Source organism: Centruroides sculpturatus, unplaced genomic scaffold (genome assembly GCF_000671375.1).
Source record: "Centruroides sculpturatus isolate CEXI.00-Female unplaced genomic scaffold, Cexi_2.0 scaffold1496, whole genome shotgun sequence".
Taxonomy (NCBI): Eukaryota; Metazoa; Arthropoda; class Arachnida; order Scorpiones; family Buthidae; genus Centruroides; species Centruroides sculpturatus.
In genome coordinates, this window is record NW_019385671.1 from 140,384 (window position 1) to 154,027 (window position 13,644).

A 13,644-nucleotide genomic window follows, 5' to 3' on the forward strand; every position below is an offset into this window, starting at 1 on the left:
AGCGTTTAAAATTTAACAAATATCCTTACAAATTGTATAGAAATGCTTCATAAATTAGTAGAAAAATAAATATAAATGAGAGTACGTAGAAAAAAAATCTTTCGATTTTAATATTTAATTCATTGCTTTATTGTTTTTCACTTTGTTGTCTGTTGTTTTCCATCCACATTTTATATTTTAATCTGTTTTCTTTATTTTAAACATACATTAAGTATTATATAATTGTAATAAGCATACACAATTATTTTTTTCGTTTTTCGTTGCGAATGCTTCGAAAAAATCCAGCAAAGAGTTTAACTCCAAGTAACATTTGGGGTCGCTATCTGTTATGGTATTTCATTGAAAAACTTTTTATATTTTTAAATATTATAAAATGGGGGAAAACTTAATTTTGAGGACAGGTATATAAGTTTTATAAAAAAAGTTATNCGTATCGCAATAGAATTGAGGCAGAAGAGGAGAAAGAAAGAGGCGATTCTTGCACCTGCTAGGCACTGAAGAGTCAATCCTTATATTTGCCGGACAAGGACAGGCGACCTTGCACTTGCCATAAGGAAAAGGCGATCCTTATAACTGATAGTCGTGGACAGGCGATCCGCACTGGCCGGGCACATATTAACGGTCATTGCATCTAGCAGCGCAGAGGAGGAGAGATCCTTACACTTATTTTATTGTTTAATCCGAGAGCCGATTCAACAACAAAGCAATGTTTTGTTGATTTTGTGTTTTATTTGTTTTTGATGCCCATTTTTCTTTTAAGCTCGCGCAATGCATTTTTTCCCCTAAATTCTGCTAGGCGAATCGTGTCAGAGAGCATGGATATTATCACTTTGATCTCACTGTATCTCAAAAACGAAGTAATTGATTACCATTTTTATTAAATTTTTGAAATTCTCAGTGCAAATAATGGAAAATTGCAAAGTTTAATCAAAATCGAACGATAACATTTTGAGAAAGAACACACTTCTGTAATCCACATAGAAGAGGTTTCGTTGACGCTCTGTTTCAAACATTTTTTACAATTACCGAAATAGTAAACATTGCTATAAATTTTAAATAAAATTATTAATTAATATATTGTATTTTAAATGTTTCTGTAATATGATTAACTTTTCTAATTGNAAATAGAATCATTTAATACCAATGATAAAAATTAACCCGTAGTTTAGGATCATGTTTTACTTGACGCTTTTATAATAATTCAAGAAAATGAATTCGGGTATTAGATAATTGGAATACGTGAGATCCTAGTCGAGATAGAGTGTAGATGATAACTGTTTGTACCTGTAAATTAAAAACACCTAGACTGGCTCCCACAGGGAAAATGATTATTTAGATTGACTTGAAGAGTCGAGTTTTTGATTCGTAATTGGAAGGATTCGTCTGATCAATCCCGTCCATTGATTCAAGGACGAATATAGTCAAGTATTGGAGATTTGTAGTCAATACTGTCGGTGAGAACCGATTCGATGGTGGGTATAGGACTCGAAAAGTTATCCAGGAAAATGTGAGTAAATCAGCAATCTACCTGAAGTCGCCTTCGAACGATTCGTCAATTTTTTTCGAACCTACAACAAAAATCTCCCAATCACCAAACGCCGGACGGACGAAGGTTCTGACGTCCCCTCCTTGCGTAGTATTCATAAGGTATAAATTGTAATTCTCTCTGACAGCGATGTTAATTACTTAATTGTATCGAGACGAATCGAATCTTTATAGCGTATCATTTTGTGCCCTTTTACGTCGCTTAATAAAAAAGGTTTGTCGATATCACCGTTCGTCCGGAACTGCGTGACGCACATCTTCCAAGGAGAGTCGTAAATTAAAGTGAGCTCGGGCCAAGGTCAGTCATTTGACGCCATCGGAGGAACAAAAAACGGTCAGATCTCACGTATTTTACTTACTAAATGAAATGTAATGTAAAACTAAGCGATTAATTTATTATACAATAATTATTTGATCGAAGTAACTAATGCAAAAAAAATGATATATCGCTTTAATCAAATTAGATTTTAATCTTCGTGCTTTTTTATATACCGCGTATTTATTAATTATCCGCTCCTTGTTATTTCAAAGTAGACTACAGCAATTTCTTTTGTCTTAACATTTATTATTAGTTACTAAATGTTTTAATTATTATTTATAATTATTTTATCGATATAAAGATTGTTATGATTTGTAACAAAGAATAAGGAAAGTGTCGTAAAGCGATCAAAACTATCTGATAGCATAGTGGGTTGACTACCTAATTTACAGTATCTCTTCATTTTGAAATAAACAATTCGTATAATTTAACAAGAAATAATGACAAATATAAAAGATATAATTTCTTTCTAAACAGGTTTAAAATTTTGTTTGATTTTTCGTGTTTGACTCTGTACAGATATTACCGTATTTTACGGAATATAAGACGCAAATTTCGTCATTTCCCAGCTAAAAAGTGTAACATAATACACATTAATAAGAATTTCTCGCGAACAGGCGTATGTATGCGTTTCAATTCACAAATTTTATTGCATTTCCGCCACTTTTAACATGCATAATGCATATTTTAGGCAATTTAACGTGCATGTAGCAGTACATACTGTATATCTGGAATTTTTACTTGCGTGTGTATGTGCATATATTGCGATTTTAAACGCATGTAAACCCGATCCTAAATTAATAGCTACTTTAAAATCAATGGATTTTATAAATACTGTATGTTTATTTGTGTTATTCGATGAATCAATAAGTAGGCTGTATATATGTAGTTTGTTCGTTTTGTAATGTAAAGAGACACATTATAATTCAAGGTAAACTTCAATTTATTTTTAAATAATTAATATTATACTTACACAATAAAAATGGGAAATTTACAATTATAATTTTAAAAATAATTATATAATTAAAATATTTTAAAAGAAGGGAAAAACAATAAGTTTAGCGTAACTAATACTATGTTTAATACAGAAAAATAAGTTACGAGGAAATATAAAATAAATTTAAATAAAGAAAAATAATTTTAAGAAAATTATTCTATGAAATAAAAATATAATTTTATATTGAATAATATATAAATAATACAAGTATAAAAAAGATAATTAATTTCTTAATTTTTAAATTTCATAAAGAAAATAATTATATTTTTTACAATGCAAAATATCATGGACTGTGTTTCTTTATTATAACAATAATAACGAATTTACTTAATTAAAATTCGTTTACCGTTTATGAACTCGATTAGAAATTAATTATCTTAATTAATTTAAAATGTATCAGGAATTCATATTTATATTTATAGGGTTTTTAACCTAAAGATAAAACAATAACCAAATCAAATTGCATTTATAACAAAAGTTTGCTTATGTTTGGACGAGTTAAACCAGACTTACAGCAAGAAAAAAATGTCTAGACTCAAAGGATTTAATTGTGAGACATTTATTTGTGTTCTATTTTAATTGCAATTATGTATATTTGCAAATTACTTTATTATATTTTATTGTAATAAATATGCTTTATTTTATAAACTATTTTTAAGGAATACATCGTTTCAATTAAAAGATATTTTATTTAAGATGTAAAAGTTGTTCGTAAAAAATTAACGAATGTTTTTTTCCTTAATATGTATCTATAAATAGCAGTTGCTAATGATGTAGAATACTTTTATTCTTTATTATCGTTTCAACGGCTTATTCCCCGAAAGCCAGATAGTCTTTTATCCTTGACTTAGTCATTCAACTTGAATTACAAAAGACACAAATATGTCATGAAACGAAATGAACAAAGAACCTGAATACAGAATAGATAGCGGATATTGTCTCCATACGAACGATTTCACTCAGCAATTCGAATGTTCAATAACGAGTTAATCATCAGACGATGTGACATAATTTTGTGTCTTTTCAATTTAAAGATGAGATTTTCGCTAAATGATCGTATTGTTGTCATCCATCTTTGATTACTCTTCTTTCTTATGAATGAAAATTACCCTTATAAACACCCAAGTTTAAACGCGTTTAATATAATCGTCATTGTTCTAACAATAACTAATTCCAACTATAAGATATGATAATGATTAAGAAAAGAAGAAAAACCGTGTATTTTCTACAGCAAAATTTCGATTACAATATATGAATAATTTAAATAGTTTATCATTTATATATTTTAGATCCTATGAATAAATTCCACCCAAAGAAATAATTATTATAATGTTTAGTAGTAGTAATTCCATCGAACTTGAATCGAATTATTGTTCTTCTTAATTAAAATTCGTATTTAAATTACTAATTTTAATATTTTAAAGTATAAATTTGGATAAAATTCGAAGCTAATGAATCTGATATTTCGAAAAAAATCATCGAAAAGAGAAAGAAAATTAACATAGTTATCCAAACAAGAAGCAAATTATAATACTAGAAATACAACTAGTTTATGGAATAAGTTGGGTGCGTTTCGAGATTTCCCGAAATGTATGTGTTATGTAAATCACTAGAATCTACCAATACAAATACTTTAATATCTATTGACAATCGNATTATATGGAACGTATAGGACGATGACAAAATTTTGTATTTTATTTTTGAATTATTTAATTACTATTAATTTGATAATAAATATTACAGTATATATAATTAATACATGAGAAATAGTCGTAAATAATTTAGATGAACAGTGTTAGCTTTTATTTTATTGAAACGAAACAATTTTTGGCAAATAAGACACTGAAATTCAAATTTATCGAAATTTTTTCAATAAAATAACATTTCTAATTTATATTGCTATATTATTATTCAATTCAATAATTAAGTTCGAGTATAGCTGATTTACTTGAATAAGTATATTTAAAAAATTTAGATATACACTACCTAAATAATATTTTAAACATAATACAGTAATTTTATGGTATAATTCGTCTATATATAACCTTTATTACTATGGATATCGCGCGACATTTTCGTATCGCAATAGAATTGAGGCAGAAGAGGAGAAAGAAAGAGGCGATTCTTGCACCTGCTAGGCACTGAAGAGTCAATCCTTATATTTGCCGGACAAGGACAGGCGACCTTGCACTTGCCATAAGGAAAAGGCGATCCTTATAACTGATAGTCGTGGACAGGCGATCCGCACTGGCCGGGCACATATTAACGGTCATTGCATCTAGCAGCGCAGAGGAGGAGAGATCCTTACACTTATTTTATTGTTTAATCCGAGAGCCGATTCAACAACAAAGCAATGTTTTGTTGATTTTGTGTTTTATTTGTTTTTGATGCCCATTTTTCTTTTAAGCTCGCGCAATGCATTTTTTCCCCTAAATTCTGCTAGGCGAATCGTGTCAGAGAGCATGGATATTATCACTTTGATCTCACTGTATCTCAAAAACGAAGTAATTGATTCCCATTTTTATTAAATTTTTGAAATTCTCAGTGCAAATAATGGAAAATTGCAAAGTTTAATCAAAATCGAACGATAACATTTTGAGAAAGAACACACTTCTGTAATCCACATAGAAGAGGTTTCGTTGACGCTCTGTTTCAAACATTTTTTACAATTACCGAAATAGTAAACATTGCTATAAATTTTAAATAAAATTATTAATTAATATATTGTATTTTAAATGTTTCTGTAATATGATTAACTTTTCTAATTGATTTTCCAAACATAATAAGTATAAACAGTGACAGCAATTATAAATAAAAATATAACTTTTTACAGACATTCTTAAACGTTATAGAACATTTTTATCTAAAGATTTTATATTTAATTGACATATTTAAAGAATAGAAGTAGAATACGTTTAAAAACTTAAAAAATAAAATTCTGCCGAATTAAATTATTTTAAAAAGATTAAAGAAACTAAACCTTACTCTAACGACATTATCGGAATTAGAATGAAAGAAATTGCTTAATAAAAAAAAGCTTAAAAAGAGAAATTTTGTTGAATTATAATAAAATATCTGTATCTAAAAAAGTAAATTATATATAAGATTAAAAAAAAAACACTATGACACTAGCTCAAATTTAAAATTCTGTGTGGCGTTATCTGTTATGAGATGTTATTAGAAAATACTAAAAAGCATTAATTAATATTGGAATTTTACTCATTAGAATTAGTAATTTTAAGTCAATTTGAAGTCTTAAAGGTAATGATAGCTGCAACCATTAAAGATAAAGACAAATAAAGAATGCCAGAAAAGTCTAGCAAGAAATATCTTTTACTAATATTCAATCCTTTGTTCACTATGCTTTACCTGTTTGGGCTTTGGCCTCAGTAGCCTTATTGAATAAACTTAAATATATTTTAGATAATTCGGTTTTAACTCTTAATAAACTTTCTATCCTACATTTTACCAACTCAGTTGACATAACCGTTCCCGTTTAGGTTTACTCCTCCCCTTCAAACGTATACAATATTTTGATCAAACATATACTTATAAATATTTCAATGGCTTACTCCCTTCACGCTATATCCATATTCGCATCCTATCCGTTATCACAATACAAAAATCCTGCATTTACATACCATTTTGTCGTTTAAATGTCACTATTCAATCATTTCTCTATGTTCAGCATAAAGTACTCGAAAATCTCGAAGACAAGTTCTATCTAAATCTCCATAAATTTAAAGCAATTTATAAAAAATTATTTATTATAATTAATGTGTTTTTATCACAAATATAAATGGAAAGAATCTCTAGATGTGCGAGAACGATGGAGGAAANATGTAAGTTCTGATTGGCTAACGTATGCCGGATGATCACTCCTCAACGTATTATTATCACTTTGCCCGACTATGTGGTCGCAGTATTCATAAGACCGCTCAATTTGATAAATTATTGAAATTTATTACAATGCCCGATTTTGTTGGTCATTATTCATAATGCCCGTATTAATCACTTTGTCCATAACATATATATAGATATAGCTATTGATATAATCCCTTTGATATTAAAAAGTAAAATGAAACGTCATTGTGAAGAGAAGAGAAAACAATTATCACTTGCGGAAAACACAGACAAATCAGTGGTTTCAAAAGTATTAAGAAAATTAAAACAATATTTCTAAATGTTTGTCTGGTTCTCAAAGATGCTAGACTAAAAGAAATAATAAAAATAATCGATATTTAGTTTGATTAATTAAAACAGATAATACAATCGCAATTGCAAAAAAATTCTACAGCATAAAAGTGTTAAAAAATCTACTCAAACAATGAATTTGAAAAGAAGTGAAATAATAATAAACAATCTAAAGATATTGGCATTTGCTATAAAATATAGGAATTAAGTTATTATATGATTGGAGCAGAATTGGTTCATTAACTCTTTGGATTAGATAGATTTCCGAAAGAAAAGACGACGAAACATTGTTCATAATTTGTTTCAATTAAAACGACTATTTCAAATTTAGATAAAAACAAGTTCGGGAAAGAATAGAAATTGTTTCAAATAAAATTGAAACAAAAACCTACTGAAATCAATCGAGATTATGCCTTAAGAAATCTATACACACTTAAAACAAAAAAAACTATACAAAGTTAAAATATGGATTTGAATCTAAATGAGGAGACATGAGATACCAGTCTTACGTTTTTCATTAGTACCGCTATAACACTATGTAGACAATTCTTCTTTCAGTTATGTTTCAGATACAGTTTGAAGTTAGTTTACCTACTTTCGATTTATTGCTCCAGATTTATCTTATTGTCCAATTAAATACTATTGTTAAGTATTGTTATTGTTTAACATGACAATATTTAATGATAGTATAGTGTATATGTATATGTGTAGCCTGAACTTAATTTTAAAAATAACTGATGAATTACGAGTTCAGACTGTTCGACGAGTTTCAAGACAGCTTATTGCTTTGGTCAGCTCAGTACTTCTTCATGTCTTACTTTATGTCTATAGGTTTCTTCCTGTCTATATTATAAATAAGATAAATAAATAAACTCACTGTTATCGGTGATCATTGAAACGTTACATATCCATCAACTTTGGTCGAAGGTCAAACCTGTCCGTCAGCGATTTAAATTTTCAATAGATAATCCAACAATTCAAAGTTTCGTAGTCAGATTTGATTAGACTAGGACTCACATTACTCAATGATTCGAGGTCGAAGATAAATATTCCAGAAGGAAGCAGTACTTTTGTGTTGTTGGGTAAATAAGAATCGTGTCTTCATCTACAAAAATTGAATACTAATGCCGACTCCCTTAAAATATGAAGTACTGTACATCGAAATAAATAGTTGGAGCTTGAGCAGTTATCGATTACCATTCAGTTTATTTTTTGTACGTGAACGTTTATTGGTTAACTTATAACTGTTGATATTTGGCCGAGAATACTGTTATTAATCTTACGGGACACGACAAGTTTTACGTTTTGTAAAACTTAATAGAGGATGAATGTCAACTGCTTCAGGAATCCATGTCGAATTTAACCAACAGTTATATAACCACTAGTCAAAGGTCAAGTTGGTGAATAAGGCCGTTAGTAATTAAAGTGATTACGATAAATGACTAAAGTGATGCTAAATGAGAATTTTTTCGTATTGTTTTCTAGACTTGCAGCTAGAATTTTGTTATGTCATTTTTAATAGAAATTTTGCACAGTTTATTCAATATTTTTTAAATGATTATGTAAAAAATAGACCGTACATAAGAAACAATGTTTAAAAAAGAGACCATTAATGTAAAGGTTGAGAAAACGCAAAGTTATTATTTTTTCAATATAAGCTTCTGATCTGTATTATCAATTAACTTGCAATAAATAACTACGAACCTCATTGGCTTTTCCGTTATAATTGCAGATTCAACACACACTTTTTCGATTTTTTTTTCAATCAACGTAAAATTTCTCGGAATGCAGTTTGTTCAAAAATCATTTTTAGCCTGATAACTTATATATACATTCGATACTATAGTGTTATAAATAAACATCTATAAAAGAATCCGACAAAGTAAAATAAATACGTTTGCATTGACGTTGTTGAACTCGATAAATCGTCGGTTTTTTTTAATGAATATTGAATTTTTACTTTTAAAAAACATAAAAATTTCAAAAAGATTTTTTATTTTGTAAAATACATAAATGATATATTAAAATAACATTTTTAGTTTATCTATTATTTAGAATTTCTTACTTTTGAATGTAGAGTAGATATGCTTGTACAGTACATAAACACGTGTCAATGTCATCTATTCGTACCATATCAACTTGTTATATATATACAGTTGAATTTGTTTATCTCAAAATTTAATTTTTTTTCTGCATTTTTAGCATAAATTCAATATATTTTCTATGTTTATCTCAACACCTCTATATCTCAAATTATGGATTGATGTATCAGTTACAAATTTAATGCTCGGCGAATACATTTTGATAGCTTAAACTATAGTTGAGAAACATAGTTGCAATTAATGCTGGTTTTCTTTGATTGGCTACGAGTTTGGCTTGCATTTTATTGGTTGAAGAAAATCAGGCAACAAAAACTATTGACAAAATATTAGAGGAAAAGGTGGTATTATGGAACACTGCGGGTATTATGGAACCACCCCATTTCGAACTGATACTTCTACTATTAAGATATGTGCAAAATATTTTATTTATACCTAATACAGGTATGTACTGAACTGGCTATTGTATTAATAAAATACCACAATTCCTATCAAACTTATTACTGTTTACTGTGTTTATCCTGAAACCCTTCTATCTAGAATTTTTTTCTCGTTCCCGTCAGATTCGAGATATAAAGGTCCAATTGTATATATATTTACATTTTTTTTTTCATATTTTTAATCAAATTGAATTATAAAAAATAAGAAGAATTTATTTACATTAGATTTAGATTAGACTAGATTAGAATTATTAGATAACAAGCACTAATGTACTTTAATATAAATTTTAAATGAAATTTTATGCCATTTTATTTAATTCATATTTATCTTTCAGAACAGATTTTTTTAAGGATGTAAAATTAAAAAAGTATGACGATGACTGATTTAAAAAATGAACGAGAGATTTTTGGCTTGTCTTCAAGGCCAAAACAAAAAATAAAATTTTTATGTCTTAAAACTAACAATTAAATAAGGACTATTCTCATCAATCAACATGGCTTGTGCTTGTATACATCTCTGGTTATCTTCTGCTTACGGAAAACTTGGTCGACTGATCGCTCGACATCCTGTTTTATTTATTATAGTGCCATTCATATTGACTGGTTTAATTTCTTTAGCCATGTTGAAATTATATATCCTCAAGGACTTAGAATTTCTAATGACTCCTATAAATGGTAGATCTAAAAGAGAAAGAGAAGCCGTCGAATCTATTTTTCCTCCTGATGCAGAAGAAATGGATATATTGAGGCTATCCCGATTCCCTAGATACGGATGGGTGATAATGGAAGCTAAAGATGGAGGCTCCATGCTACGTGAATCCATCATGAATGATATTTTTCTTCTTAACGAAAAGATAAGAAATATTACTGTACAACATGAAAATCGTTCTTTAAGATATTCGGATATTTGCCAAAGATCTTATGAAGGAGAATGTTTCTTTAATCCTGTTTTGAATCTTCGTGGTAAAATATCAGAACTGAAAAGAGGAACGTTTAATATCAGGTGAGTTTTACAAAATTAAATATTTAATATTAAGCAATTTCTACATTTTCTGAAATATTTAATAATTTTAAGGTATCCAATTCATGTGGATGATCTTACTTTTTATGCTACTGTATATGCATATAATTTGGGCGGTGTGACCGTAGATGAAGTAGGTTACGTAAAATATGTCAAGGCTCTCAGATTGTTTTATAATTTAGAAAGTTATACTCCAGAGAAGATGAAAATTGCTAAAAAATGGGAAAGAATGTTTTTAAATAAAATATCCGGAGATGAATTTGAGAATATTTGGGTCTATAAACTTATAAGAGAGTCATGGGATGAAGAAACTAGTAAAGTGACAGAAGCTGTATTACCCATGTTAATATTAGCAATTGTAATCATGCTGATTTTTGGTGCTGTTTCTTGCATGACTTTACATTGGAAAACTAGTAAACCTATAGTTGGAATTTGTGGGGCTCTGTCATCTGGATTAGGAATCTTGTTCGCTTTTTCTTTTTTACAATTGTGTGGAGCAACTTGTGCTGACCTTACTATAGGAGTTCCCTTTCTGATTTTAGGTACGTAATCCATATATACGTATAAAATTTAATTATATCATATTTTAATAGAAATTTTGTCGTTATATTAGGTGTAGGAATGGATGATGCTTTCGTTCTTTTAGCAGCATGGAGAACAACAGATCCAAAGAAGTGTGTAGAGAAAAGGATGGAAGAAACTTATTCCGAAGCTGCTATTTCTGTGACGATTACTTCCTTAACAAACTTTTTAGCCAGCTGCATAGGATTATCCACACCCTACCGAGTGATACGTATTTATTGTCTTCATATGGCCTTAGCAGTATTATTTGTTTATGTGATACAAATCACATTTTATGGTGGGTGTCTTTCTATCAGTGGCTATATGGAAAACAACAGTTTTCGTGAGGTCTTATGTTATCACCTCAATTTCCAGAAAGAAGGTAGAGTTTATTTTATTTGTAATGTTAGTTAATGAAATTAGTAATTAACATTGCAATTTATTTTTCAGAATACCAGAAAAATTCCATATATTTCACAGGGTTTCAAAATACCCATCAGATGAATGTTTTAATTAATACAGTTTTTGAAAAACTAGGCAAGATACTCACTTATAATGCTACAAAATTATCACTGTTGTTCGTTTACGTATTATATATAATCATATCTGCTTATTATGCAACTTATTTAGATGCAACATTCAAGTATGATTCATCCCTGCCTCGTTACTCTTATGCTGCGTCATTTATAGGTGCTCAATATAAATATTTCAGGGAATATCCATTAAGTGTTCAAGTGGTCATAAATAAAACACTTGATTATTCAGATCCTCAAGTGCAAATGGACGTCAATCATATCCTGAACAAAATAGCGAATGTCCCTAATATGGCAGGAATATCTCTAATAGATTCATGGCTCCATCAATATTTACGATTTGCCAAGGAACCTATATCGAGATTTACTTTAGGTGGATATAATTTAAGTCATTCAGAAGATTTTATACAAGGTTTCAAAACTTTTGTGAATCTCAGATCTGCAAAACGGTATAAAGGAGATGTTATATTTAATGAAAATGATACACGTATAGTGGCATCCAGGTTTATCTTGCAATGCACAAATTTGACCAATTCTTTCGTGGAAAACCAGCTGATAAATAATTTATGGAAAATAGCCGATTCTGCTAAATATCCCGTATATATTCACAATTTGTACTTCTTTTTATACGACGTAAATAGTGAATTGTATTCAACAACAATACAGTGTTTATATATATCAGCTGTGGTGATTGTGGTCGTGTATCTTATCTTTGTACCAAACATCGTATGTGCTTTCTGTATATCTATTACAATTATCTCAGTGGAAATTGGTCTGCTAGGTTTTATGACAATTTGGAACGTGCCATTGAATGTCGTATCCATGGTATGTTTAGTGTTGTCTGTAGGATTCTGTGTCGATTATTCGGCTCACGTCTGTTATGTTTATGTAAATAGTTCCGAGAAAGATAGAAATGTCAAATTACAAAACGCACTTAGAGATGTTGGCTTTTCGGTTTTTCAAGGATGTATTTCAACAGTCCTTGGTGTGATAGTTCTATCACGTGCTCCATCCGACGTATTCATTATTTTTTTTAAAATAATATTTTTAGTTATGATATTCTCATTCGTCCACGGTGTCATTTTCTTACCTTTAGTATTAAATACGTGTGATAAACTTTTTGATTTTTTAAAATTAGACAAAAAGAATTTATATAACAATAGTAATAATATTACTAATAATAATAATAATAATGTAATCTTTACTAGTGTGCCGCAAATTACCAATAATACTGATTAATGGACTTTTTTAAAAGTTATTTTTAAATTATTAATATTTTGTTACGTTTTTAAATAAGTATTATCTGTAAGGAATGTTTTATTTTATATACACGATTGTTTAATAAAAAATTTATAAAATGTTATTGTCTCCGTAATATCTTATTTAACAATTTTAAAGAAAAGTTAAAATTATTTTTTTTTACAGATAAAAATTTATGATGAAAGTATAAAAACGATTCATTATATTAAAGATTATGCCATAGAAAAATATTATCTTCTGCTAACTTTAAAATCTGAAATCGTCACAAAATACTACATTTTCCTCTTTATAATGAAAATTTTCTTTCTTTACGGAATACAACTGTTGGGTTTCCAGGAGTGCAGAATCCGGTCATCCTTTCTGACTGTTGTTTACGATTTTTTTTTATAATTAGATTTGAAGGAATTGCGCTTATCTGCACGAATTAATGGGCTATAAATTCGATTATTTATATGCTATTGATAAGGAAATATTTAGGAAAAAGATCTGATAATTGAAAACATTTCTTTTTCTTTTTATTAAATTTAAAAAGTTTATTTTTTTTTAAATTGAAGTTAAGCATTTTAAATAAGATAAACGAATTAATTGAACGGTTCAGTATATAAAATCAATTTGAAGTAAGTTCAACAACTTCACAAATAATTATTATTTAGGTTTTGATTTCGATTTCTTAAA

General features: G+C 28.6%; 1 protein-coding gene across 1 annotated transcript; it reads left to right on the forward strand.

Annotated features, from left to right (window-relative positions):
* The first annotated feature begins 1,223 nt into the window (after positions 1 to 1,223).
* LOC111641079 (patched domain-containing protein 3-like) lies at positions 1,224 to 12,948 on the forward strand. The gene is made up of 6 exons (XM_023387194.1): positions 1,224 to 1,879; positions 2,166 to 2,168; positions 9,935 to 10,597; positions 10,670 to 11,157; positions 11,229 to 11,558; positions 11,627 to 12,948. Exons 3-6 carry the CDS (start codon positions 10,089 to 10,091, stop codon positions 12,946 to 12,948), a joined length of 2,649 nt encoding a protein of 882 aa, XP_023242962.1. The 5' UTR covers positions 1,224 to 1,879; positions 2,166 to 2,168; positions 9,935 to 10,088.
* The last annotated feature ends 696 nt before the right edge of the window (positions 12,949 to 13,644 follow it).

Excerpts from the sequence above, each read along its gene's own strand:
- LOC111641079 (XM_023387194.1), top strand. The coding sequence starts at position 10,089 with ATGGCTTGTGCTTGTATACATCTCTGGTTATCTTCTGCTTACGGAAAA. Across the intron at positions 10,598-10,669 it reads AGAGGAACGTTTAATATCAG|GTATCCAATTCATGTGGATG; the intron begins GTGAGTTTTACA and ends AATAATTTTAAG. Across the intron at positions 11,158-11,228 it reads AGTTCCCTTTCTGATTTTAG|GTGTAGGAATGGATGATGCT; the intron begins GTACGTAATCCA and ends TCGTTATATTAG.